Consider the following 26972-nt stretch of genomic DNA (forward strand, 5'->3'; position numbering starts at 1 on the left):
GTTCTCGAAACGAGGAATCCGCTGTTCGACGCTGGCGTTTCGAAGCGTTGTCACGTTGCCGAACGCCATCTGGATCAGCTACTAGCCACTGGCGTTTCAAAGCGGCTTCTCGTTCTTGAAGCGAGGAATCCGCTGCTCGACCCTGCCGTTTACGTTCGGCGTCGCGAGCTCTAATCTGTGCAGCCTTGTCTGCGGACGGGCTCGTGGTTCTGACAGTGTGCTGGCTGGCGCTAGTTGAAGTTGTGCCAGCCAGTTGGTTGACGGAATAGTTTGCGTCCATTTGCAGTCATCGGACGGCGCAGTACCGAAGAAGCAAGTGAGCGGAGCGCGGACGGGTTTATTTGCAGAGCAGAGGGAGTGGAGAGGAGGAGCAGCGCGCGCTAGCGCACAGGTGGTGTGGAGGGGAGGGGGGGAGAGAGAGCGGCGTTATCACAGCTGTTGTGGAGAGGAGGAGAGGTGCGGACGCCGGACGGTGGAGGGTCGACTAAGAGATGCTTTGCATCTAAAAAAGTAGTGCCCTTCTACTCTGTGAAGAAGGACGACCAGCTAAGCCGGGCGCACTCCACAGAGTGCACGAAAGAAAACACGTTTGTCCTTAATTTGCGTTTGAGCAGACTTCCTAGCATAGCTGAATGCAACTTGGAAGGACCCGAGAATCAATCTCGCGAACAAACATGGAGCTGTCTGTTTTGCTCCGCGTTGTTGGCATCCCACCGTATGTGTAACACACCAACTCAATCCGCTCGGCCACCGAGAGGACACCGGTCAAGTCACGTTGGACTGTTTCATGTCCATATATAAACCTACCACCAGCACAACGGACCTGTGATCCGTAAGGGCATGAATCCTGTAGCTTCGCGTTCCCGCCAACCTCCCTCCCAACCTGTGCACGCCGGTAACCGGTTATGTGCGCGGGGTTATAAGTAAAAGCAACCGTCGAAAATGTCACTCTAGTATCCCTTTAAGCTGAACATAATATCGCCCCACGTCGGCGGTCCAAGCGGGCCAGTTGCCGTTCATCCGGGAAGGATTCGCAGCTATTTGACGAGCTTGGGCTAGAGTACGCAACAGTGGCGGAAGATGCTATCTATTCTTTTTGCGCCTGTTCGCGCTTCTTTTCGGGCCAAGGCTTCATTTCCCGCTCTTCGTCCAAGCGAACGACATGCGTCCGCCCCCTAGCGAGTTAAATCTGGAAGGTCTGGAGCTTTATTCTGGCGGACTGTCCATTTGTATACCCTTTCGTAGGCACCCTACTGTATTTTGAACCGACTAACCCAAGCCCAAACCGCTCGATAACAGACAACAGCTGACAGGATGCTTCGAGCCATGAGACTTCCACGTATAAATATCGAACCAGCACAACGGGCATTATCGGTAGCTGCATGCAGCCCAGCTGTGCGTGCACGTCCCACTTCTCTCACTCCTCCCCCACAACCCGTGCACGCATAAACCAGCATCTGATGATGGGCGCATACTTCGAAGTGAAATACGCCGGCAAAAATGCCGCTCGCAAAGCCTTTCAAGCTGACGAAGAATTATGGACTCACGCCGCCGTTCCAACCAGGCAAGTGGCTCTTCAATTGCCACCTACTAGGCGAGGAGGAATTGACGGCCACGACAGCAGCGGCGGCTTTGGGTTAGTCTTACGCCCATTCGCGCTTCTGTGTGTTCTCCGAAATCATGTGATTAGGGCGCTTACGCCCTTGACAGCCGATAGCGCAACTTTTCAAAGAAGCATGGGTAGTAGCGAGGGGAATACTGGTGTAGATAAAATGGTCGGCGGTGGCGAAGAGGAGCCCCGGAGCGGCGCCTAGTAAATCGGCATCACCGGAAATAAAACTCGGAGGGGGGGGGGCGGGGGGGGAGTTGGACATATACTGTTTCGCAATAATAATCGGGGCAAATAGCTACCGATTAGCCCCGTGCATTGCTGAAGAAAAACCACCTCTCTACTGGCCCACTGCATGCCTCATTGATTCACGCTTCTGGAGCACACCAGAACCTACCCGGTCCTTCTGATCAGAACTAGTAGGTGCGGTATCATCAATATGACGTTGTATTGGTGTACGGAGGGGATAGCAGTAAGTAGATCTGACAGAAACCTGCTTCGAAAACTCGGTTTGCTGAAAAAGGTATTAGGCACTCAACTCTCGAACACAAATGCAAAGTAAGCTGTCCGTGGTGTTGCTTGCGTTGCTTCGGAACACATGTAATCTAATAAACATTCTTGATGGTGTACGTGCACCGTGCTGCGACTTGTTGGCTACGCCCTATTTCAAGGCCCGCTTCCTCTCACGGCGATAAGATTAACTCACTGCCTACTAAGCTTTTATGCAGTCTATCTATGCCGTACATATGTCCAATTCATTCGAAGTTGCATAAATAACAAAATATAAAGTAAACCTCCATCAAAGGTTGCGGTCAATGGGGTGGCACGGACATTTGTAAACTATTGTTTGGCGCAACAAGGGAAAACACTGAATGTCCAATCGTGTGGAATTTTCGTGCTCGTATTTTTGTTAGCCTTCGATGCTAAGTGTTTATCCTTCTTAATAAGAAGTGTGGGCTAGCCAAGATAGCGAAGGTATCATAATCTCGTTGCGGGTGGTTTCGCATGTTGGGCATAAACAGCGTCTGGTTTTTCGGAAGTGGCGAAATCACGGGAACAGTCTGGAGCTTTATTTTGTGGTCCCTTTCTGCAGTACACGTAGCGTGTGCAGAGAATAACGGAGGGTGCAAGCACATTTGCGAAGGCAATAACGAGGGAAATCGCACGTGTGCCTGCCGCACCGGATTTGTGCTTCATCCTGACGACCAGGATTGCAAAGAAGGTGAGCTGCAAAACACGTACAATTCCTCTGCAAATTTCACAACTAAAGAACAAGTCCGCGCACATTTTATGGACTCTAACTGAAGATGAAAGGTAGCCTAAAGTTGGTTTCTGGCGCGTGACTTCAACTGACGTGTCACATAGAATGCTCATTTCCAACCGACATCAAAATTTTGAAGCTGGACCGTTTTTAAAAAAAGTGGTGAAATTATTCCTCCACTCTTTGTAAACACAATATTCGAATATCAAATAAAAAGTTGCACGTTCGTTCTTCCTTAAAATATTTACGATAGGCATTTGCCGTAATGTATTGTGAAAGTGCTCAGTGACTTGTTCAGCTGCACTAGGTTTAAGTTGTACTATATGTTGAATCCCAATCCCCGCAGTAATGGCGTTGTGGCGTATAGCTGCAAAAACTTCAGTGGAATATTCGTTATCAGGGTTTTTAGTCAAAATGCTTCGCGCAATCGGGTATTAATGTTTAGGCCCTTGAGGTGCGAGCAAGCGTGGTGGTATTTTTTTGCGCGTGCATGCTCTCTTGGAGCACGGTTTTCTGTACAAAGTTAGCAATATATACCTTTTCAATTGCAATGTGCTTTTTTCATTCGTTGGGTATAGTGAAGCCTTACGCAGAACTTTTGCCACTCTTTAAACTTGCATTCTATGGCTCAAGAACATTGCTATCATTTGGTACAAAAATATTCAAACATACACCGTATTTACTCGGGCAATGATAGCACTTTTCACCAAAAATATGATGCAAATTTAGGGGTGTGTTTATTACGCGAGGTTAATTTATCGCGAAAAACATTTCAGCGCAGAAAACGCGAGCAAGTTGCAGGTCAGAATTTTTACGATAGGTCTCATGATTATATTAAACATAATAAATAGAAAACCTAATGAAAACTCCAATGACCACCGCCAGCCGCGTTGCAAAGTGACGCAAAATGCAGTGTTTCCATAAATTACGGAACGCGCCAGAACGAGTTTGCTGCGAAGTGAGAAAGGCAGGTTCTGCCGCCGTGCGGGACATCAAAACAAGACACGGGTGCCGAAGCAGCAAGCAGAGCGCATTTTTTTCTTTGCCTTGTGAGTAGACTATGTGCATTCAGTGAGAGTTTCTTCCGCACCAATAATAAACTCATCCTGGCCGATATCGCTAATATCGGCAATTCTGGGGCAATAACGTAGCCATGTCCGCTATGAAAGAGTACGAAACATAGGTAAGCACGACTATCATCAGTTGGACGTGGCACACATACGACATATGGCTGCCGCAAGATCAGGGTGCTATCATGGCGCGGGAAATAAAAAAAAAGTATTTTAACGACGAACTTCAATGGTGCGATCATTACGCGAGTGCGAGCATTATGCGAGTGAATACGGTAATGCTTCAAATAGTTTTTGTGCCAAACCACGTTATTTCATTGATAGCCTTACAGCAATTCCCGGTATTGGCTTCAAATCCAATGTACCTCTATGTGCCTGGCCTTACTAATGCTGAAGCATAGCGGGCACTCAGCTGGTGGTTTTTCAACTGCTCACTAAAATTTTGTACAAATATCAACCCGCATTACTGCATGCCTTTAGCCAACCTTAACTTAGCAAGAGCGCCCAGAAGAGACTTCGTGGTTAATTTTTGTCTACTGTTTTGCACAACTGCCGACCAAAAATTGCCTTGGCGAAACTATCCTGCTCGCGTGTCAGAAGTTGAAAGCCTGCTGATGCGCACCTACTTCCTTACTGTACGCTGTATTTGCGTCTATTCGCATTCCTTTTCTGTCTTTAAGCACAAAGTACTTCTCATGGCATTTTTCATGTACATCATGGTGGCTTACCTCTACTCGCTTTCGTTTTTTTTTTATTTTACACCGCAAATTAGGTCAGCAAACATACTGGCAGCCGCCACTACTTTGTTAAAAATCGTGTACTGCGCGGATGGTGGGCCCGTGTTCTACTCAAGAGATGTAACTTTTAATTGTGGCGAAGCAAGGACTATCCTAGAAATTTAAACTTCCATTTCAGACTTTTGTGAAAGCAGTGTCTAGTGTACTATACGTCGGCACTCCAGCTCAGCGCTGCAGCCGGGGCGAAGGTGCAATCTGTCAACTTTGCGATTTTTTAAAACTGCTCTGTTGAAGGCTGCAGCGTCTGCATCTGTGATTTAAGGGTTTATTCTAAGCTTCATTGTTCTAATGTAGATCACTCGAGTCCGCCACTTGTCTTCTTTTTTTGTTTATCTAGCTGTTCCTTTTGAATTAGTATTTATTGGCCCCCCTGCGCTTAGGGTTAATAAAAGATTTATCTTTTTGTTAGGTGCTGTTAGGCCTGTTTAGGGTAGATTAGTAATGCTAAAGAAGTGCGAGACGTTGCAGGTTATGCGAAATGCCGGTTTACGTCACTAACGGAGTGCTTACATTATCGTAGGAGAGCATTACGGACATAGCCTTTCGCGAATATTGTGACACTCGCCGATTAGCTGTTCAATACTCGTGATTCTGGGCCCACTGCCAAAGTTGGGTAAGTACCGCAATGAAAGGAACAACAAAAATGACACCTTTCATTCTACTGCTTGTAACAGTGCAGATAGTTTAGTAGTTAAAGTAAGGCATTTCTACTGTAGACACGTGGCCTCAAATCCAAACGATAAAAGAAGAGTTTTAAATCACTGTCTACAAAGTCGGCTATTTTATTGACCTGGCCATAACGAATTTTTTTCGCACAACGTGGCACTTAGAGGTTTCGCTTCAATGCATGAAGCTAAATTTTAGCGATTGTATGGCTTTCTAATGCCTCAATGTTTGAGCAGAAGCTCTGAAGCACGCTGCTGATGTAACGAACGCTGCCGTCGTCTTAAGCGATTTGGTTGATAGCTTGGTGGCTGATGATTTTCCAGATTCTGAAATCGATGGCTAAAAATTTTCTGCGTTGGCCTCGATTCCTGCCACAACATAGCTACAGTGTTTGCGCTGGCAGCGGTTACTGGAAGACTCGCCAATGCTCTGAGATAGCGCTCGGTCCTTCATTGGTTAGCACGTGAAGGCCTAGACAAAATAATAATTGAAAGCGCGTTACTATCGAAATAAATATAACACGAATAAACAGATTAAAAGACGAAGTCCTAAACAATTGACCAATAAAGAACCGTAAATAAATGATGTTGAAAATAACAATACAACCGATCCGGGATCCGGACAGTTTATCGAACGCCGTTTTATCGAACGCCGTTTCATCGAAGTCGTTTTATCGAACGCCGTTTTATCGAACGCCGTTTTATCGACGGACGTTTTATCGAAGCCGTTTTATCGAAAGTGTTTTTCTCGGCCTTTTCGAGTAACAGAATTTGCGGTACGTTTTTTTAATTTCCTCCTCGCTATGTAATTTGCAAATCTTGTCTCCACAGCAGGCCTATTTAAAAACATTTATAGTCTGTCTTCTAGTTGACTTTTATTTCCTGCGTGTTTTTTTGTTTGTTTTTGTGATGCGCGAAATATGTCACCAGAATTTTTTGCTGTGTTTATTGCGCAACTGGTACTGCCATAACGAATCTCCTTGTGTCTCTATCCCCTCTGATCCGAAGCATATCACGGCATTGTGGCGTATTGATTAAAATGCCTCGATATGCTTCGTACCTTTTTGTATAAACCGCTTTTGTGTCGACACATAATCTAATTATTTCGCCGCGTATGTTGTACATATGTAAAGCACTTCTTGGCGCTTGAGGGTCCAATGTCAAAAACCTAACTGGAACGCTAGCAAAAGTCTCTCCCGATTTCTGCATTCCTAATTCTTAATGGGATCTGAGTTCAGTTGCTAAGAGGTTACCAAGCCTTGTACTACTGTTCTCGTTGCCTTGCATGAACTAACGAGAAAAACGTTAGGTACAAAATTGTCACCGTACTGCAGGTTGGTTCGTTTTCATCTCCCTCTGGTTGCACCCCAGCATGTCTGCTGGGGTGCATACTCTTGCCTTTTTATCATAAGGCATAAAAACAGTAAGATCAAAATAGTAAACACCGAAAATGGAGAAATCATGAAGGTCTACTCAAAATACAGCGTCGTGACCCGATTACCTCTAAATAAAAATGGAAAAATTAAAAAAAAAGAGAACGAGCAATACTATGGCCCGTGCGATTATACCTGAACAAGGCACACAAAAAACCAACAAAATGCGCTGCCTGGTCGGGCGTGCTCCTCCAAGGCCACCACGAAAACGTAAGGTTGGTGAATCAAAAGAGGGGCTAAGAGTGTTGACGCAAAAGTAGAAAATTATACGAAATCCTGTATTTTTTTATTTGAGCATGATTAACAAAAAACGTAAATTGTGGTGGGATGGGCAATTGTCCAGCTGTACTAGCTTACGAGTTTTCCTAGTGCGAGATGACCTCTGACGACTTGTCCTACTTGACGAGTTCACCTATGACGAGTTGGCTGTGACAGGTTCCCTTGTGACGATTCTCCTAGACTCCACCACCTCTGTTGGGGTCTCACTATCACTGTCGGAACCCCCCTGTTCCAGTCACATAGCACTAATCTTTCAGAAGTTCTTGGCCCAACATTTCTCCAGATGCAAACAGTGTGACCCCAAGGTCCGAGTAGGAGTCGCGGGTAAACCACGTGACTAGAACAATTGTGGGGTACAAGACTCTGGATCACGTAATGATGAACCATGGCGCAAGGGATATATTTTTCAACACTAACCTAAACACGTCGATACACATCTAAGGAATATTGCGCACGGGGTTCGGGTTGGTACTATAGGGGCGAATTCTGTAATATAAACAAGGGGGTCATACATGCTTGAGTGAAATCAATAAAGACTCAAAAAATGAAAATAATTTAATAAAACAAAGGTTATTGAAAGCACTGTAAAGGCGCGTCAACATATATAGATAGTTTTTTATGTAATGCACGGCAGAGACAATGTAGGAGGAAGGTTACTGCAGGTTAGGTTAATGCGATGGCCAGTTAAACAAAATAAACCCCGAAAATTACAATGCAAGCCGCAAAACCGCACTTTCGATAAAACGGACGTAGGTGGGTCGATAAAACGGCATTCGATAAAACGGCGTTCGATAAAACGGGCATTTTTTCGATAAGACGGCGTTCGATAAAACGGCGTTCGATAAACTGTCTGGGAACCAGGGATCCTACTTCGACACTGTATTGCCTGTAGACTTGAATGGGCCACAAAAACAGGCTAACAGATTTATACCGAAAACATTAGATTAGTAAGCGTGAACACACGCAAGTAACAAAACCGCCATTTTAACGCATCTACATTTCCTCTGCTTTTTGCGAATAACGCTCTTTAATTATTGCCGCAGAAGTTGCATTCTCGTGTTAACTTGCCGTCGGTGATTCTTTAAAAAAGTGGCTAACAGAAAATATAATTTATGAGAAATGCGCTTATTGCTTATTTTTGGCAGCGATAGATGAATTTCTTTTCCTACTGTGCGCCCCAGCATGGACGAGTCTTGTAGTGGCAGTATGAGCGGGAACTTTATTTTAAAGCAGTTCTACGCAACATAAAAGCTGTTAAGTGCACAGCAGTGATTCGATAAAGGGGCTGTGGCGGTGTTCTCCGTTCTTTACTATCTACTCTACTACCCTACCTACCCACTACCTACTACCCTACCTACTCCTAATGAAATAAACAGTGGTTTATTCAATGTAATTGAATTTTAACGCCTTTGCAGGGCTCGCGCGGCTTTGTCAAGGACATCTCATATCCTTTTTTTATCTTTTGTTTCTTGTTTTGCCTACACTAGCACGAGCTTAAATTTTGGTTCTTTTCGTGCTTGCTTTTATCTCGCACGTCCTGCAGCCTTTCTGCACCGGTTTGAACACATCATTTTTTTTTTTGCTTTCGCGGTCACATCTTTTCGCCTAACATAAAAGCAAGCTAACGATCATTCGAAATTAAATGAACGCATGGATTGCTGTTTAAGTGGCTATATGTTGCCTCCACCGCATCTGCAGCTTTTGTTGTGCGAAATAAGGGGGCATATATGACCAGTACCAGCTGCTCCAGACATTTGGAACGGTTCGACCTATATAAACTTTTTCAAGTATCATCAACTTGTGGCGGGAAGGCTGAATCACGAGACAAGATGGTATCTTTCGGAAGCCTCGGTTTGTGTCCGTAGCACCGCCTGCTGTTTGGCAGCGCGAAGCCGTGGCAAAACCGTGACCACGCACAAGCTACGACGGCAGGATGGCCGCCTCAAGTGCCCTGCACTTAAAATCAGGTCAAAACTTTCAGAGATCTGAATTGTGGGTACAAATAACGCACTTTAGGTCATAATAGGAAGATTGGTTGGAATGGTGCATGGTTGAACGCAGGAAAACAGAACAAAAATTGCACGCGCACGTTAAAATTGACACCTAACCGCGTTTTGTTACCCCCTCCTAAGTCTACAGCGTTCCTTTAGAGCTGTTTCTTCATGTGCTTTTTGTTTTTGAAGCCTAATTGAAACCTGCAGATCTTCTGAGTGAGTTTATTTTCTTATGTAGCCGATTCCTTATAAAAACGATTTAAAGACCGCTTTTGAATAAAATATAAACTGTTAGTAAAACTACAAAACAAGTTCTCTTCCGTTGAGTTTTTCCCCTACAAACATAGCTTTAACTGGCTGATGCAGGGTCGGTTACGCGAACATTTATGCTCAAATGAAGTTAATGCACTGCAACCGCATTTTAATTACCATAACTAAAGAACGTATTACCAAAAGTTTGCCCTAATTGCGGCAATAATGTACCGCGAGTTCATCTTTTTGTAGTCTGGAATGGTGTTTTCCTCCTAGACAACGACAAAAACCTTTCGGAGAAGAGTTTTCATTACAGTTGGTCGAAGACATAAGTCAAAATTTATATAGTACTGCCAAATTTACACGCTCGCATACAACTAGCTTTCTAAGTAATATATGTCTGAAGCAATGTTTTTTGTCCATTACACGCAGAGACCTCCGAAGGAAAAATTGTGCACTTCAACAGTCTTGCACAACCCAACGGGTCGCTGGTACTTTCGTGGAAGTGGCGTGGCGGCGTGGCACCCAGCAAACTTTCGGGCTTCTACTTGAGGGCAAGTTCACTAGACAACAGCTCCCTAATCACTCTACCACCCACGTCGTCTAGCTTCACAGCTGAGCAGCTGCGTGCTTACACCGAGTATGATATTGCATTGTGGCCGTTTTACAAGTCCGAAGATGACATTGATGAGAAGCTTTGGAAGCCAGCCACGCTGACAGTGCACTCGCCTGCTTCAGGTGAGGCTTATATGATTATTACATCGAGAACAGCACTGATTTTGTTGCCTGCAAAATCAAGAGATGCATGACCTCAGCAGATCCACTTCTGCCGGCTGAAACAGTAAAGAATATTTTAGCAACTAAAGCATATAATATTTTGTGGAAACCGGCATAGCTCTAGTTAAGAAGAGCAAACTAGTCAGCCAGAAATAAGGTTCGCATCCTTCACTGATACAAGTATGCTCTTCAACGGCTCACAGCCGGTCAAAATATTTTTCTTGCTTTTTATTTAAGTCAGCTACAATACAGCTATAACTGTCAGTTTGGGTTTTGGAAAAATGTGGTTTTATCTAACATTCAGCAAATAAAAACCAGATAAGGCAACACGTACTTCATGAGACCACCCGAAATCGACCTACAATTACCACTGTCAATGTAGATCTTGCATTAATGCAACTATTGAAACTCTGCCAACTTGAAAATTATATAAAAGATAAAACTTACTACTGGACGGACTAGGAAACAAGAATAACATAATACTTCTGAAAACAGCGAGTAGCCATATCAAAAACTCTGAACGCTTCGTACTTTCCCGAACTAGTGGGGGTCACTATTTCGGAGTTTCTATGAAAACTCACCTGGACGAAAAAAGAATTCGTATGTCATGAACAAGCAAAACTGAGGAATGTCTATCACCGATGATTGTGAAGTTGGTAAGCACAGAACAGACTGCGGTTTCAATGAAAAATTATACGGGTAATGAGGTCGGGAATTACCGCGAACAAGGTTTTTATTCGAGCCCCTACGTTTTGTTACTAGCGCCTTCCGCACCATATATGCTGGGCTTTACGCGCAGCACACGTGGTTTTCTGCTTCTAAGGCGACGCTTTTTTGCTATCACTCGTGTCATCTGTAAGCCGCACAAAACGCACACCGGGAAAGCAAACCTCCGGTGACAATGCGGATGATTGTTAGTAAAGCGACTAAAAATGAACAGCCTTTTTCATGGTCGTGATCAAAACTGGGTCCCTCATGTCGTGAGCTGAGGTCTATCCGATGGCGCTGTCCCGGCAATGTCGAAGCAGTTAAAAGTTTGAGAGGGGTGCACCGACGTGCACAATTAGACAGAAAATGCACCCCTCCACGTTTCCACACTGATGATTGAACCCTAAAAAAGGCACTCGAATACCCGTACCAGCAAACAGCGACGGAGCGCAATCAAGGAGCAGCAAAACGTTCTAGTAAGAAACCGGTTCTCGCTTCTGGGCTGGTTCATTTGTTGTATGACTTGATTTTGAAAACTTCGCGTTCATCCATTGTTCTTGCGTCTACAGTGGCGTAGTTTATGCGTTGTATTCTTTATGTGTTGTAGTTTATGTGTTGTATTTTTTTGAAGTAAAAGGGCGCTGCTTTGCGGTTACTATCCTCAAATATCCTACTGTGTAGTAAAAAGTCATCAATGTAGATATCAATGATAGCTGAGGAAGTTCCCCGCATTCGCTTCAACGATTTCAATATAAACGCGTGTAAATCTCATCGCGTGCAGGGAAAATGTCAACGTTTACATTCACCGGCGTTCTGTTCACGTAAATTCATCGACGTTCTGTTCACGTCTCTTTGCTGAACGCTGCTTCGACGTTTGATTTGTTATTACGTTAAGTGTGGCGCAGAAGTTCTCTCAAATATAGTGCTATTCTCTCATACACACTTCGTCGTCTTCGGCTCGTGACATCCACTAAATCTGTTGAGTACGCACCCTTGATGCTCTCCACACCTTCCGAAAACCACCAAGCAAGGGTATATAAACCAAGTCCCAAAGGCGAAGTTTACCACCCTGTTTGGCTTCCTGCAGGAAGAGCCTAACATAACGAGTTGCGAAACCACCCGTATGGTGCAAGAAGCCACTTGAATAACGGCCGTGTATCAGCCCGACAAACCAACCCCTTTCAGAAGGTTGTTTGCAGAAGACAGGAATGATTTGTGGGAGAGGTCGTATTTTCAACAGCGTGTATGAGAAAAAAACCCGTTGACATGTGTTCGTTTGTCTAGAAGATGTAAATGAAAATGCATAGAACCCAGAAGACTACACAAACACCCTGGATAGAGCCTGTTCGTGTTGGCTAGTCAAAAAGTTTCACTATATTGCAGCAAGTAGTGATTCTCGCAAGGCCCAAACAAATATCCTCTTTTGTTTGTAGAAGAAATGAATAGGCTTTTCTTGGAGATTACCCTGAGAACACAAAAACAGAAATGCTATGATTTCAAGGCGGTGAAAGGAAACAGGAGCTATTCTTCGTGCTGAAAACAGTCGGTCAGTACCCGACTGAAGCTGGAGTGAGTGAGAAGATTCTTTAAGCGTGCTCAGTATGACGGACAAGTTAACACGCTGAAACCAAACTCCGCCGTTGCTCTTAGAGTTCCAAATAACCTGCGGAACGTCCTCCGCGCCGTAGCTCGCGAAGCCGTCGTGAAACTCTTCCAAACGACGGCGCAACCTCAATTCTATACATTATGCGATATAGACTTGAATGTGAACCTCTTCGACAGAACTCTGTCTGGTTGGGTTAAACTTGGAGAGGCAAATACACCAACCAAGGGCGTTTATTCAAAGCGGTTCCAATGTTTCGGAGCCAACTCGGGTCGTTCATCAGGGGTGACTGTGTACGACAAAAAGCAGCGGTTATATAGGTGTCGTCTTCTTTTTCTTTCGTCACCCTTCACCCACTTTCTGTCACCCACTGTCAACGCGAAATGGATATTGTATTGAAGCATGCTAATTTCTTCACTGTGAACTCGATGCAATCATAAAACAAAACCGAAAAAGTTAACACTTTCGCTAAAGCGCTACACAAAGAGTTTTTTAAACATTAAAGCTATGTCACGTGTAAGTTTCGAAACTCGTAATTATTACCAAATACAGCGCAGGAGCAACGCGGCAGCCACATTAACGCGTGTCTACGCACGGGTGTCAAGAGATCTTGATACAGGCTGAAGATCCTAAAGAAATCACTGTTCACCGTTCAAGAGCCCAGGGATGTTCTAGTGGCGCTTGCGGAAAAAAAGGCGCCACAGTGATGTTTTACGGTGACGGCGAAAGGCTGAAAAACAACATGAAAATTTAAGCATGAGTCGCCCGCAACGCTATCGATTATCTCTAACGTGCCAAGTACTTCTCCTTAAACCGGACAATCGGCTCCTGGCTAATCGAAGTAGATAAGAAGGACCGCGGCATATAGTCCATTTACCGTCGAGCTTAGGGTGATAAGGTATGAAGTGTAGGGTGACGCCTTCTAAAGTGCACATGACACCAGCAACGTTCCACAAACTTATCAATGCTGTCCTGGCCAGCCTGAAGTGGCACAAATGCCTAGTTTATCTCGACTGCGTTGTTCTATATTCTCGGATGCTCGACGATAACTTGCAAAGTCATAGTCAGTGCATGACGCTATCAGTACGTTAAAGTTAACCTTTAATCCTTAGGAGTGCCGCTTCTCGTACGAGTTACTGGACCTTTCAGGCCAGGTCTTCAGCGCCGAGTGAATGTTTCTTCACCCAACAAAAACTTCGGAACTATTTGCTTTTCAAGATCAGACGGCACCAAATGCGCGCGTTGACAATTCGTACTGTGCGCGTACGTCCCGCTCTTCCTACTAAACTTTATACAAAAAACCGAAAAAATCATATTGTGAACCAAAACAGCGTTTTCTGTCGCTCGGAAGACCCACAGCAGGCCGCATTCTGCGTGCTTCAAAATCACATGCAGCGTGCGCCTGTGTGCGCATATTTCGATGAGTATGTCGAGAAAAAATGCACACAAACGCAAGGGAGGTATACTTGGATGCCAGACTCGTTAAAATTACCAGAAGGGCTGCAAAAAAGTAATCTTGTACTTCTGCCGCGGTGAGCCTAGGCTTAAGAAAAAGAGTGTCATGCCAAATTAACCACCCTTTTCGTTATTTGATTGAATGAGATAAAAAACCACCTGCCGCTGCGTCTGCTCGCAATCTGGTCGTCTTCAGCAATAGAGTCTGTGCCTCCAGCATTTCCCGGTTACCATCTTCCACAAATCCGGTAGAAAACTGGAGAAGGAAGACGGCCTATTACACAGCTCCTTTGCACCAATACCCAAATAACGCCTATGAAGACTACGTATTTAGGCACCGCCACGGAGAGACACCTAAACACCCAGCAGGGTGCAGTATTTGAGCAGGATGACACGATCCACCACCACAAAAGACTCACCTTTGCCAGGCCTAGACCTTTCTCGCCAAACATTCGTGCCTTCTGCCGCAAAAAGTACGTCCTTATCAAAAACTATATGAACCACATAAAAAGGAAGAATTATCTTCTCGTTATCACCGTAGTGCTTCTTGACATACCTTCTGGAAGTAAGGGAACAACACCCACTCCGCAAATACCTCGGAACAGATTGTATACTTAAGAAATCAACGCGCAACACTATTACCTCCACCTACAATCCCACGTCACCCAATACATCCAAACTTACAGCAGCTGCCAGTGACCAAAAGCATTGATTGCGAGCCCCGGCAAAATTCTACATCACATCACCCAGCGTTTAGGCCTTCTCGAGAGATAGACATGGACCTTCTAGTGCAATTTTGTGCGCATAGAACTTAGTGTTTAGGCTTTTGTAGTCACAGACTTCATGAGTTCAAGACACCCAACGACTGCACCGGTTCCTAGGACAATTGCACAAGGACTTGTCAACTTTGTCCAACAAGTTCTGTGACACACGACCGCTGAATTTCTAATCAGGCAGTGCAAAACGGCCTTTATTGCAGAGCGCATGCCAGAAGTCTAAGCAACAGAAACAGGAATTATTAAAGAACCTCGGAAAGAAACCCCAAACGAGCGACCCGATCGAACACTTGTACAAGACAATCGCTGATATGCTGTCTAGGCACATTGACATTGAAAGTTGACGTGGGACAACATTCTCCTTTTCGACATCTTTGCGTATACTACAGTTACCTATAAAACTACGGACATGGCTCTAGCTTCCCTGGGGTAGACAGGCGACTACAACGAGATCAGATTTGACGCCCGCTGGTACCTACAACTGTATAAAGAAGACCGGAATTTTCGTCGAGTTCATCCAACAACACTCCAGGTCGTAGATGCCGGACGGTACCACCTTCGAGTAAAGGACAATGAGTATCCAGTGATCTTGTGTGGTCTTAGACCAAAGTTAGACGAGCCAGCCTCAATGAAGAGCTGCGACGGAATTTCAGACAGCACTGAATGCGACGAAGCTTGGCCAACTTAGCGGCGAAGTTCTTCTCTGCGGTAACAACGAGCCATTACAATGAAGCACGCTGCCCGATGTTGTCCCCGTGCGTCCTTCAAATCATAATACGCAGGCGATACGGTTTGTAGGGTGTGGGCACTTTTTTTCATTTAGCAAGTGGTCGATACGCTTTTAGAAGGATAATGCCACGAGTCATACTTCAAGTTTTTTTAACCTATTTTTTGTTGCTAGCGCGTTCATCCGCTCGGCGTCATGTCCCTTGTTTCACACTAATCACTCGCTTCCTGCCTGTTTGCCCCCGAACCGGGAATGTGGTCTAGATGGAAAAGTTTTGTTGCTTTGCAGCCACTATCTTTGAACGCACTCGCTTATTCCCACACGCTCTCTGTTTATATCGGTGTTTTCCGCAACAATAGCACTCCAGAAAAAAGCGTGCCAATGAACCAACAGCAATAAATTCTATGACGCTAGTTGGTGCACGTAATTTTGCTGCCTGCTTATTGAAATATTGTGTTTTTTAGGTTAACGGCGACGCGTAAGTCCACTCTAAATATTTAATTCTGATCACTACCCCGACATTTGTGAAACTCTAACACACACAGCAGAATGCAGTCAACAGGTTTACGCATGAAAGAGTTTGAGAATTTTCATTTGTTTGCCGAAAATCAGCTGTGACGGTGGCGTACGTATTTGTGTCGGTGTGTCAAAATAAAATACCATTTTGCGTATTTCAGAAAACTGAAAGTCTGAAGCGGCAAAATCTTCACATTACTATTGTCACAGACACCGTCACATTAGCTAAGACAAAGTAATAAACAGAATTGGCTCCAATGCTCAATTATAAAGACATGGTATTTTTGGGAACCGAACCATAGGCACGCTACACGCAGGCCTCGCACTCAACTCATTGAAATTTAAGATGACTACAGGCCCATTTTACATAGATTGCACCAACCCGCCGCGGTGTCTCAGTGGCAAAGGCGTTGTGCTGCTGAGCCAAAGGACGCGGGTTGGATGTCCGGCCGCGGCGGCCGCTTTTATAATAAAAGCGAAAAGCGAAAACGCCAGTATGCTCAAGATTTCGCCGCACGTTAAAGATCGCCAGGTGGTCGAAATTCATCCGGAGCCCTCTACTACGGAGCGCCCCGTTGCCTGTTTAGTGTCGGTGTGCTAAACCTCATAATCAATCAATCAACAGATAGCAACAATGTACAGGTTCATTTTGATTTTCAAATGAGCGAAATTAAGTAGAAAAATTATGAACACTTCTTAATATTATCAAGTTGCAAAATTATAATCACTCTTGTTAATATTATGAATGGGTTTAAGCGGCTGGTGTGTATTCGGTTTGGTTGTGTCTGAGAAGTATTGTAGGACGACCCATTCAGCACCACTTCAGCGTGATGTGTACCAATATCCACGCAGCCCCTACCGCACCATCTGCTATTACACCATGGCCTGAATCGGAATGGCAGCGACCGGATGAGCCGACCTTAAGCATTTACGGGCCCGTGACGTGGAACTCCAAGCCAGTCGGCTACCGCGTGCGGGTGGAACCTACTGACGGCGGCGACCAGAAGGAACGCATCATAAAACTTCAAGGCCAAAGCAATTACGACCTAAACGTCACTCTTTCGGTAAAACCCGGACGAAAGTACACCGTTTTTGCCAGCGCCTGTGGTATGGGAGACATGGGAGAAACTCTAGTGGGACCGGAAACTACGGCTACTTTCGGAAATATTTCTGTGGGTAAGATACAAATATCAAAATTTTTTGTTTGACTATTCAAGCGGACAAGCAGTGGAATTGTGTATTGACTAAGGACCAGTGAACGTTGAAAGAAAACTATTAGGACAACGATAGTATCTTGGGAGACGGAGGTTATATTTCTTGGCTTTTTTTAGAGAGGCGTAACTAGGGCTTGCAGCATGTGTGTTTCTTAAGAATGATGCTATACTAGAAGACCGCGAGGAATGGTTTCTCAGGTAAGCTGGAATTGTTTTGAATTTTTCACTAGGGCAAGTGCTATATTTAGCTATAATCAAGCTCAAGCTATAATGTAGATCAAGCAATATTTAGGCAACATTTCGGTCTTGTGTAGCACGTTAGTCTTTCTTTCTTCGCTGTTTATGGCTACGGCTAAATAAGAAGGCCATAGTGATGTTTTGTAACACCTCGCGGGCGTTACCATGCGAGCACGTCCTGTATGTGGAACACCTTAGTTATGCCTCATTTTGCGAAGGCCCTCTGAGCATGCGGTTAAGATGGAGGCTTTCAAGGCACGGATGCTTTACGTGTTACCACGTGCTTGCTAAGTTTAAAAGACGCCTCATTTTTCCCGTGTGCGGTACACATTTTTCTTCTAAAGTGTCTAAAATTGACGTGGGTGGCGTAGTGGGACATTTACGTCATAAACAAATTTACTAAGAACTCTTGGATTCTTAGTAAGCCCCCATGTGGACCGGTCTCCAATTACACTTTATAGTTAGGTATCGCCACGGGTAGAGAATATATTGTCTATTTATGTAAAAAATCGCGTGTTATTAGGCTTGCTTTGAGCTACATGGTTTTCAGAATCTTCGGCAGTGGCCGGATATTGGCGATTCGTAACAGCACCAAACTTTTTATAGATGGTGTTTGTATCCTCAAACGTAGCAGAAAACTTCATCAGGCTGTTCAGGAGGGGTTCATTCCGCTAAATAAAGACATTTCTTCGGTCTGGTCTGCCCACCCACGTTTAAGGCCTAATACAATGCCAGCCTTTATGATTTGACAGGGCGAAAGCCAATACATGGCCACAGAGAACTCTAGATTATGTGCATAGGAAGCGACGAGCTTAAAACTATCTTGCTCGAGAGGGAAGTTTTTGAAAAATACTTCTTCTGTTGTCGAAGCTTTAGTACGTGCAAACATCCCGTAAGCGATATTCTATATAGCAAATCATTGTGAAAACGTTCATTGAAATAATGGTTTTGACTCATAATTTCCTCTTGAGGCCATAAAACGTTTACCTTCACTTAATATATCTGTTTCCGCAATTTTCGCTTAATAAACGAATTCGTTGGTCAGAACGCCATGAAATACATTTTCAGACAGCGTACCATTCCAACAAAAATACGCAGTGTTCACTTTACTCTTGCAAAATGTTTGCGTTCTGCAGCGGGAATTATATTATGTATGCCACTGTGATGCGGGTTGTTATGTGGATGAGGAGGTCAAGTTTCACTGGCGAAGAAGAAGCGAGGCACGTGACGTCAGACAAGGACAACGTATATTAACGGGACAGAATTAAAAAAATACACAATTAACTATGACCTAATCTAATCAAAGGACTAGATGTCCGACAAGACACTGTTAACTCAATAGACTTCCCGCTCACGTCTTGCAGTCTTGCAGTACTCGGCGGTAGGAAGCTGTGGCGGTACACTTGATCGGTGTGATGGCTGCAGGCGCTGTCTCCTTGACGCTGGCGCCGGCCGCCGCAAAGTCGGGTCCTGTGCGCTAGGCTCGGGGCGCTGCCGCGGTGCCTTGTCGATACCGGTGCTGCGACTGCTGAGTGCTTCGGCCCGGGTGCTCCGTGGCCAGTCTCGGCTGAGCTGCCTTGAGGTCTGCGGGGAAGATGCGGCTCGCATCGGAGGTTCCCCGAACGTTCTCGTCCGGCAGGTCGCTCCTCGAACCTCGTTCCTTCCGCTCTCGTGCCACGATCCTCCGGCTTTTTTTTCCTCTTTCTCCCCCGCGCCCTTCTTCGGCCTCCGCCCACACCTCGTCGTCTTCGCTTTTACCTGCCGACCCCTGTCCGGTGGGCAGCGCCTCCTCACAGTTGCCCCCATCGGATGAAGTGTTTTGGGGGAAAACACTTCCGGTGAGCAGTTGGTGGACTGATACCAGTCCCTGGTGGTGCGGGTCTGTTGGCCGACGCGCACGTCACTTGCAGTCACTAATAACACTACCACACTTCCACGTCCTACACTCACTTTGATCACTATCACACTACATAGGAATGACTCAAAATGCACAGAAACACCTAAATTACACAGAAATACTGACAAACAACAGTTCTAGAACCGGGACCGTTCCATGCCCTCATTGAAGGTGGCTCCAGTAGTCCGTACCCACATTCTAGTGTAAGACTTAAAACGCAGAATTCACTCAGTTCTGACTAGAAAAGGCTCAAGCCTAGCATCGTTGTATACATACGGCGAGCAATATTCCGACAGGGCAAAAACTGATGATACACCAGTTATTGGGATTGCGCAAACTAGTTCTGGTTTAACCTCATGTCACGAAAGCTAAGAAGTCTTTTCACGTCCTCGTGCACGTCTCGTCTATAATATTCTGTCTTAACTGTGGATTTGGCCTTTTGGGTACCTTTGCGACCCGCCAACAACATCTCCCATTCGAATCGATTCGGTTGTTCTCGATGTGGCTTAGGCAAGACCAAGTGGTTAAGCCTTTCCCCGGAAGGTAGTTTGCGTCCCCCGAAGAAGCCTTTGCGTGTTGTCAAGGATCTTGCCACTGGTCTAGGTTTCGCGATGAATTGCTTCCGGCTAACGTCAAACCAATTTTCCATCCCATTCGTTGGTTGTTCTTTGAACGATTTCACCTGATCAGGTTTACCACAGCCTGGTTTAGGCATTCCTGGCCTAAATATGTCAGGTTGAGGTACATCCTCCTTGAATGTTCGTTTGTCTTCTTTCGTTAAATGGGCCTGATCCCATGTCGTGTGAGGGCGAAGCGTCATTTCCACACAGGAGCTAGACATCGACACACCCTCCACATTTCCTATGACCAAGTCATAGAGAGGATCTTGCATACATTTTGCGGTGAGTTTTCCCGAAAAGAACGGAGTTTCAACCTCGATGTCTGCTTCCGGAAGGAACTTGATGGTTCTGTCTAGGAGGAGGACCGGGCTAACTTTTCCTGTGAAGTTTTTGGCAGGAACCAAGTTTTTTCGGACAATCACGGTGTTGCACCCGGTGTCTCGAAGCAAACTAACAGTCTTGCCTCCTAGGCGTCCTTCAACAACAGGTAGGTCACACAGGAATGTCAGGCATTTTTCTCTGGCCGTATTTACGACAGGAAGTTTTTCGCCAGTCTCCAGAGTGACAAATTTCGGAACATCTACCCTGGGCTGTACCACGCACGATGCCTGCAGTTTTTCGTCTTCCTGCTGGTGGCAATTATCAGCCCTATGGCCAACCTGCCCGCATTTCCAACAGGCTCTCGTGCGCTTCATACACTCGGCAGCTGTGTGCCCCTGTTTGTCACAAAGGAAACATTCCTTTTCCGGTAGGGAGTTTCCTTTCCTTCGAGGCGAGTTTTTTCCGCGGTACTCATGGATGGGTTTCTCCTCCATGCAAACTGTTGACCGTGAGCCAAGGCTCCGTTGTCCGTGTGCGTCTAGGTAATTATCGGCAGCTACCACCGTCTCTTCCAACTTGGCGCAATTTCTTTCTTTCAGAAGACTAGCAGGTTTTTAGGGCACCTGTTCATAAACTGCTCGGTGATAATTTTCTCTCGCAGGCCCGCATAAGTCTTTTCAACTCGGCCTGTCTCCATCCACCTGTCGAAGTATCCGGAGAGCCTAGCTGCAAATTGGCGACCAGTTTCACCCTCCTCCGGCACCGACGCTCGAAACTTCTCTCTGTAGCCTTCTGCGGTGTACCGAAATCTTTGCAGTAAAGCTCCTTTGACCTTTTCGTAGTCTAAAGAATCCTCTGGAGACAGGCGACTGACTACACTCAGGGCTTCACCAGTCAGGCACAAACTAATTGTGGTTGCACATTTTTCTTTCGGCCACCCCTGACCAGTAGCGACACGCTCAAGCCTCTAGATATAAGCGTCCAGGTCGTCTCTGGAGTCGTTAAAAACCGGAATGAGCTTATGTGGGCTGATAAAGTCTGAGCTGCTCGCTCCACGAGCTCCTCCGTCCCCGCTGTCCTTGGCATCTGTCGTGTGAGCTCGGGTCTCCTCGAGTCGTAGCTTGCGATCTAGCACTTCCCGTTCCAGCTAAAGTCTCTGACGCTCGGCATCCCTCGCAAGCGCTCTTTCCTGTCTTGCATCCTGTCTTTCCCATCTTTCCTTTTCCATCTCTCTCTCGACCCATTCTTTCATCTCACTGCCCACCAGGCCTAACTCTTTTCCCACGGCGAGCAATTTCTCAATGTCCATTCCGGCGCCAAGTGCTCTCGTCTCCGCCGCAAAAATTACCTCCTCGACCCTCTGGAAGTTACGCAGAGAGTCCTGTCGCGGACGCCATTTTTGGGATGCGGGTTGTTGTGTGGATGAGGAGGTCAAGTTTCACTGGCGAAGAAGAAGCGAGGCACGTGACGTCAGACAAGGACAACGTATATTAACGGGACAGAAATAAAAAATACACAATTAACTATGACCTAATCTAATCAAAGGACTAGATGTCCGACAAGACACTGTTAACTCAATAGAGTTCCCGCTCACGTCTTGCAGTCTTGCAGTACTCGGCGGTAGGAAGCTGTGGCGGTACACTTGATCGGTGTGATGGCTGCAGGCGCTGTCTCCTTGACGCTGGCGCCGGCCGCCGCAAAGTCGGGTCCCGTGCGCTAGGCTCGGGGCGCTGCCGCGGTGCCCTTGTCGATACCGGTGCTGCGACTGCTGAGTGCTTCGGCCCGGGTGCTCCGTGGCCAGTCTCGGCTGAGCTGCCTTGATGTCTGCGGGGAAGATGCGGCTCGCATCGGAGGTTCCCCGAACGTTCTCGTCCGGCAGGTCGCTCCTCGAACCTCGTTCCTTCCGCTCTCATGCCACGATCCTCCGGCTTTTTTTTCCTATTTCTCCCCCGCGCCCTTCTTCGGCCTCCGCCCACACCTCGTCGTCTTCGCTTTTACCTGCCGACCCCTGTCCGGTGGGCAGCGCCTCCTCACAGCCACCTTTTCTGCACAAGGAAAGCCATTAAACTTATGTCCCCTTGTAGCCAAAGCTTGGTTGTACATTTCTTTGTTTGCCAAAATTTTTTTTGGTCGATTTTGCTTTATTTTGTAATATCATCTGAGCTTTGTCCTTGTCTTACACTGGCCATACTCACTGCACCGCAAAGACAAGGTGGCAAAAAGCAGCGTGCGCAGAGTTCTGCTGTGTAGTGTTATTGCACTGTAGGTGTGCCTTCAAGCAAGTTTTCAATAAAAAACAATGCCGAGGTATCCATACAGTTACTGCAATTCAAGGTATTCCCGACCCATGCATTCACGTCTTGTATTTTCTGCAACTGTAGGCTTGAGCAATATAGCTCACGTTTCATGACAAAAGAATAGATTTTCAGCAAAATGAAGGTTTCTGAATATTCTGTAGACAAGGTTCAAGGTTATTCTGTGAAACAGGTAATACAAACACGAAATTTTAACGATACTTACGCTAAAAGACGACCTGTTGAAACTGGAACTTCGGCCTTTTGAAGAAAAGATGCGCCCAAAGATAAAAGCAATTCACTGCTTCAAAAAATTTAAAATAGCAATTGTTCATTTTTTTTCCTCTGGATGCCCCATCAACATGAATAGGGCGATTACGATACCATATCCACACTCAACTTTTGCTGTATTTGTGAAGCAGACTCGTATAATGTATTCATTGAAGTTAAAAACTTCAGGTGGCTGGATACGCACACGTATTCCTTGTTACAAATTAGGGGACAAGTTGTCTAGCTTTAGATACCTTTCGGCGTTGAGGAGTTTTACTGTAAATTTTTTTGAGTAAATACAGTAGTCAATGAAACTTTTCCTGGGGTTTCAATGTTTAGCCACTTTTCTAAACACATTTTTATGACTCCTTAGTAATTTTCTAATGGCGCATGTGAGCAAATGGGTCTGAATATATATTATTTGCTGCTTGCATTATGCACAATATTGCAGACATTTACCGAAATTTTAATCACCCATGTAGTTTTGGTGGTCAGCCGAATAATCATCATATCGTGTGGCATTTGACTCATTTGTAACCCAAAATGACGGGAGTCTGCCCAGGTACATGTTGAGTTGATCACTCTCATACTCATTTAGGTAAAATTTATGCCAAACCCTTGTCCAATTAGTATGAGAAAATAGGCTTGGGACATTATGTAGAGGCCGTCTGCTGTATAAAAACAACAAAAAGTAGTGTCGCCTGGAGTCAAGAAAAACTCTCTCATGAATATTTTGAAGAGCAAATGTTACTCCTTCGACAACGCCGGCCGAACGTATTCGGCTGTGCAGCACGCCCACTACCAAGACCAAACATAGCATCTTCGCATCGCATTGGAAGAAAACAGCTCCGTTTTCTTCGCAGCGCAAACTTGACAGCAGCTTTTCGTTATGAGAGTATTCACATTCGCATCCCGTGCACTGCAGATTATTTTCGGAGAACGACAACAGACATTTTTGTGGCTTTATTTCATCGCCGGTAGCAACGCTTGTACGGCTCGAAGTTTACTCCGTTCGGAAATGTAACGTTTAGTGCTTCACCAAGCTTGAGAAAGAAGCTTATGAACACGACTGTTAAACTAATCTTATGTAAAAAGAAAATTCTTCACGCGAACACCCGTATCTTTACGAAAAACAAACGGGGAATGCAGGAGAGGCCAAACTGCTCGCCTTATGACCGAATAACTGAGTAGACGGGTATTTATCGACCGTTTATCGACCACGAAGAAGCACTAGTAGACTATGTGTTTGTGAGGCAGTCTACCATTTTGCGTTTTTTTTACGTCAAGCTTTTTCTCCGGCTTACAATTATGTCACCTTGAATTTTTCAGTAACGTACATTTACGCATGTTATGTTGCCGAAAAAAAAAACAATGATAAAATGTGCTCTTTATGCCCAACGAGTGTTTCGAAAATTGCAGCGGAAAATGAATTTAGCACATGCCGACAAATATTATCTCTAATTTCAAACTCTGCAGTGTGCTGAATAAATGCGCCAAAAGAAGTACATTTTAAAAATACTCTTGTATTGTGTTCTATTTTTTTGGTTGCGTTTTTTTTCTCGACAGCACCGATCAAATTACTTGCAAAAGTTGAGATTGCTGACCCGACCAGTGCTGTGCTTTTTTGGCAATCTCCCAGCCCCGCTGAAAGATTTGAGGTATGTATTCGAATGTGTAATCAGTGGGGTCTTTTTGTGCGCAGTTAGAGCAAGCATTACATGAGGCCTTGTAAAACATAAGATATCTGTTTTCAGTGTAGTTACCAGCAGTAAGCAAAGGCATTTCACTTCTCCTACTGCTCTAAACGACGTGCCGTCACATACGATGCGCTGTGCACATGCACACGTGCAAAACCCGTTTTCTGCGCAACGAGCGAAGGCCTCTACGCGCTCACCAGGACATTATAGAAACGCTGCAACAGATTGCACGTATCTACTCTTTGCGCCAAACACTTAAACAAACGTCGTCGTGCAGGCTGAAAGGTCTCTTTCAGATGCTTTTTTTTCTTGTAAACAGGCGTCCTTTTTATATACATAAGGGGAGATACTACACATAAAATGTTACATAGAAGGATATCTGCAGTGCGTGCGAAAGGCATTTTCCTCCTTTTGTTTTTCTGTCTGAGACAATTCTGTGTCACTTTAAGAATAGTAGCCTTTCAACATTCGGAAAAAGCTGCTGGCGTGCAATCTTCGTAAAAAAGCGCAAGCCTCTGAAAGCGGATGGCCATAGAAATGGCGAAAGTAACGAGCTTTTCAAAACAACTGGCAAAATATATTCATGGGCTTGGCGTACTATTCATCTTTGAGTGCGATAGAACAAATATTGTAGCTTCTATTGCAAACGGTATTCTTTTCCAGGTAGTCACAGCCACGGCTATTTTGGGAAGGTTTTTTAAGATAAGCGTGTTTTTGGGCGGCCAAGCTAGTGAACATTTGGTTACAACTTGGTGAAAACGTTTGGCTGAAACGCTACACTTTTATATTGGCAACTGCATAAAAAACACTCCTATATAGATTAGACAAACATAGCCCAAGTTTCCTTGAATAAGGTACAATAATCAATAGCCTATCAATCAACATCGTGAGAAAAACGTTTGGACAACTTATTTATTGTTGTTTACTCTACAAGTATGGAATGGCAAAATATAGTATTCAAAATGACATAGTCACAATTATCTGCACCAAATATGGGGAAGTAAGGAGATTTATTGAATTAAATTTGTTGAAATACCACCAGTCATCGCAAACGCTTCTTTGAACAGTTAAACGCAGCGATGGCCCCAGGGTAATAGGATAAGTTACCACTATAACATACCCAAACTTTTTGAAGTGTTCTATCTCATTACAGACTAAAAGATCCTATGTGCGGAAAAAATTGAGGTACCATCTCGTCTAACTGAAATGAATTGGCATGAAGGTGGTTAGAATAACACCCTTAGTTTTCACCTTCGAACAGTTTTTCAATGCCCGAACGTTACACTGTTTGCAAAAAACTTTAAAACTAATCCTTATGGTTAGATAGCACACCTGTATGAAAGTTCTATAACCACGCCCAAGAACAACAGTTGGGAGCATACTTTTATGTGCCGATTTGATGGTTGTGCACCATTCATCTCCCGTTCATTCAATCTGCTGCGCCTGCGGCGTCTGTCCAGCCCCCGGAGTCCACACGAACGACAGATGGCTGTGCACGGGCTGAGGCGATATGGTTGAAGAGGCATTATTTTCATAGTGTATGTAGTCTTTAAGGCAATATCCCAATATAAAAGCGTCCTCTATAATGTTTAGCGGCCCATTGGAGGTTCTCTAGGCCTTGCTGCTATTTTGGGTTTTTATCTCCAACTTTTTGTAAAGCAGCAGGGCATGTCTTAGATGGCCTTCATTTCGGCTATATTTTAAACTCACATTGGGATCCCGGACCACACACAAAAAAAAATAGTCATCAACTTGAAGCTAAGGGCTTCACTGTTAACGTCAGTGTCCATAATATACGGGGAGATCTGCTCCTGGTTTTCTATTGGTGCCAGATCGCTGTCAGTTATGCGGCTATTTATTGTGAGAATATTGGCTTCACGCCGTCTAACTTGATCTATCAACGGTTAAACCGTTTCAGATCACTGTGAGCCTTCAAAACTTCAGCCAAGGTGAAAATACAGATGAAAGGAACATCAGGCCTTACTTTGCATTGGTAAGTTTATTTCTCGCTTATTCTGGACCTGTAGAACCGAGCTTCGTAAGCTCGCATTCAGCCTCTAAAATTCAGGCGACGCAATATAACCACTAAAACCGAAACAGCCAGTTAGGTCTGATTTGAGCACAGATATAGTAAGCGACGCTGATTTCGCTTACGTCTAGCTTCCATCGTAAGCGGAAATAGTCAGATGAGCAGGTGCATTTCGCGCTTGCTCCCCAATACGACACGTAGCTAGCTCAAGCGTGGTTCTGAAAAGCAAAGCTTACGGTGAAGAGCAAATAACATTTTTTTTTATTTCGCACCAAAAAGCTTAACATAGTGCCAACGGCAACACAAGCGTAACGTCTGAGATTTCATTTTTGACCGGGGACCATATTTTTCTGAGAAAGCATTGCACAGCATCTCTTTGTTCCGGATCGCAACGCCGGAATAAGTCTCGTTCAGCCTATATTTCTCATTGGTTTCACTATGGCAATGATGTCTCCAATCGCTGAAAAAAAC

The 26972-nt window shown here is 45.0% G+C and overlaps 1 protein-coding gene across 1 annotated transcript; it reads left to right on the plus strand.

The window, feature by feature from the left end:
* Nucleotides 1-1500: 1500 nt before the first annotated feature.
* LOC144140059 (collagen alpha-1(XII) chain-like) lies at nucleotides 1501-26723 on the plus strand. The gene is made up of 7 exons (XM_077672260.1): nucleotides 1501-1636; nucleotides 2703-2831; nucleotides 9793-10098; nucleotides 16775-17098; nucleotides 24342-24433; nucleotides 26391-26465; nucleotides 26703-26723. The coding sequence occupies exons 1-7, from the start codon at nucleotides 1501-1503 to the stop codon at nucleotides 26721-26723; spliced, it is 1083 nt and encodes a 360-aa protein (XP_077528386.1).
* The last annotated feature ends 249 nt before the right edge of the window (nucleotides 26724-26972 follow it).

Source organism: Haemaphysalis longicornis, unplaced genomic scaffold (assembly GCF_048455015.1).
Source record: "Haemaphysalis longicornis isolate Haplotype H1 unplaced genomic scaffold, Haemaphysalis longicornis Haplotype H1 scaffold_5, whole genome shotgun sequence".
In the NCBI taxonomy this organism is placed as follows: Eukaryota; Metazoa; Arthropoda; class Arachnida; order Ixodida; family Ixodidae; genus Haemaphysalis; species Haemaphysalis longicornis.

Coding starts and splice junctions, on each gene's coding strand:
- LOC144140059 (XM_077672260.1), top strand. CDS start 1,501: ATGCCGCTCGCAAAGCCTTTCAAGCTGACGAAGAATTATGGACTCACG. Junction 10,099..16,774: donor AGTGCACTCGCCTGCTTCAG/GTGAGGCTTATA, acceptor ATATCCACGCAG/CCCCTACCGCACCATCTGCT. Junction 24,434..26,390: donor GCCCCGCTGAAAGATTTGAG/GTATGTATTCGA, acceptor AAACCGTTTCAG/ATCACTGTGAGCCTTCAAAA.